General features: G+C 58.0%; 1 protein-coding gene across 1 annotated transcript; it reads left to right on the top strand.

Moving 5' to 3' along the window:
* Window positions 1-817: 817 nt before the first annotated feature.
* On the top strand, window positions 818-1,739 carry LOC108526043 (uncharacterized protein CXorf67-like). Its single transcript, XM_017866742.1, has one exon. The coding sequence runs from the start codon at window positions 913-915 to the stop codon at window positions 1,531-1,533; it is 621 nt and encodes a 206-aa protein (XP_017722231.1). The 5' UTR covers window positions 818-912; the 3' UTR covers window positions 1,534-1,739.
* Window positions 1,740-1,745: the final 6 nt, after the last annotated feature.

Raw genomic sequence — 1,745 nt, 5'->3', positions numbered from 1 at the left:
TTGTAATAAATAATGACTAAAATGAGTGGCCAAATATTAAACTTCAAGTCTGTACATTACAGCATATTTATATTAATAGGAGCTAGAGACCACGCTAAATAAATTAATATATGTTCATCAGCGGATTACTATGCAGCCCATACAAATATTTAAGGACGGTGTCATCCTTAAGCAATCCCAAACTGTGCCTTGGGGAAAAGGCAGGGAGAAGCATCTGACTGGAAAGTTCTAAATCCCCTCTGGTGTGTGGGACCTGAGGGAAGCAGCAGTGCTGAACATCCAGAGCCAAGACGGTGTGGGCCCCATCCCTCTTCTCACCTTCAGGCCTCTGTACAACCCTAAAACCCACCAGACCCCACATGGGGTCATCTAGATGCCTGGAGGAGTTCCAGGATGGTCCCCTCGGGCATCGTGCCTGGGTTCATTTTCCTGACCGGGTGCAAGGAGGGACACCTGGCTAGGAGATATAACCTGCCGGCCAGTGTGGCATTTCTTTCAAATGACCACTTAAGCCTCAGCCACGATTTGGGGTGACTCAAATCGTTCATGTAGCACACACACACTCAAATCGTTCACGTAGAACACACACACGTGTCTTAGGGGTGGACATACACAAACATGTGTCTTAGGGGCCCTGTGTGAGGAGAGGAGATTCACACCACTGACCTACCGGCCAGGGTTGAACCCAGAGGGCTGGAGCACACACTGCCGGTTGACGACAGGCATCTGGCTCTGGGTTGCACGGTTCCGGATTGGACGGCTCCCGGGAAGAGAGGAGTCATCTGACGTCCAGCTCGCCAATCAGAGTCGAGGACTGGCCAAGCTCCGCCCACCTTCTTGCTCTACCAGCTCGCGCTCTCCTCAGGCAGCAGTAGCACTGCGCTCCTCACTCTCGAGGGAGAATCTGGCGTTATGGCGACCCAGTCAGACATGGAGAAGGAGCAGAAGCACCAGCAGGACAAGGTGCAGGGAGGGCTTAACAACAAAGCCGCCCTTGCCTCCGGGGATGCCTGCGGGACCGAGAATCAAGATCCTGCTGCTTCCGTCCCCACAGTCTCCGGCCAAGCATCTCCCTCGGGCGGCGCCGCTCTGAGCAGCAGCACAGCCGGTTCTTCCACTGCGGCCACCACCTCCGCCGCCATTTTCATCACCGATGAGGCCTCGGGGCTGCCAATCATAGCTGCTGTGCGGAGGGAGAGGCACTCTGACCTCCGGGAATGTCGCAGTCCTCACGAAGTCTTTGGGTGTGTAGTGCCCGAGGGGGGCAGCCAGGCCGCTGTGGGACCCCAGAAGGCCACTGGCCACGGCGACGAGCACCTGGCCCAGACCAAGAACCCCAGAACAGCCGTCGTAGGAAGCAGCCCTGCCGCAACCAGGCTGCCCCGGCTCAGAAGCCCCAGGGCGGCGTCTGTTTCCTGGGCCTTTGCCGCCATCTTCTCCAGGGTTCCGGCCCAGCAGCCATCCCGGTTACGGGGCTTCTACGTCGAGTCAGGCAATCCAGCCAGGCCCTGCACTCCTAAGCCATGCATCTGAGGCAAGGCCTGCTAGCCAAAGTCGCATCACCCTGGCAGATTCTGCTCTCCGCAGACGTGCATCTGGTCCAGGCCCTGTGATCCGAGGCTGCACCGCCCAGCCAGGCCCTGCTTTTCCATACCGCGCCACTCATCTAGACGCTGCTCGCCTAAGCCCTGAATCTGCGCCAGGCCCTGCTCGCCGAGGCCGTGCATCTGCGCCAAGCCCTGCCC

The sequence above is a fragment of the Rhinopithecus bieti genome, unplaced genomic scaffold, assembly GCF_001698545.2.
Source record: "Rhinopithecus bieti isolate Rb0 unplaced genomic scaffold, ASM169854v2 scaffold_70596, whole genome shotgun sequence".
Classification (NCBI taxonomy): Eukaryota; Metazoa; Chordata; class Mammalia; order Primates; family Cercopithecidae; genus Rhinopithecus; species Rhinopithecus bieti.
This window is presented reverse-complemented; position numbering and strand designations above follow the sequence as displayed.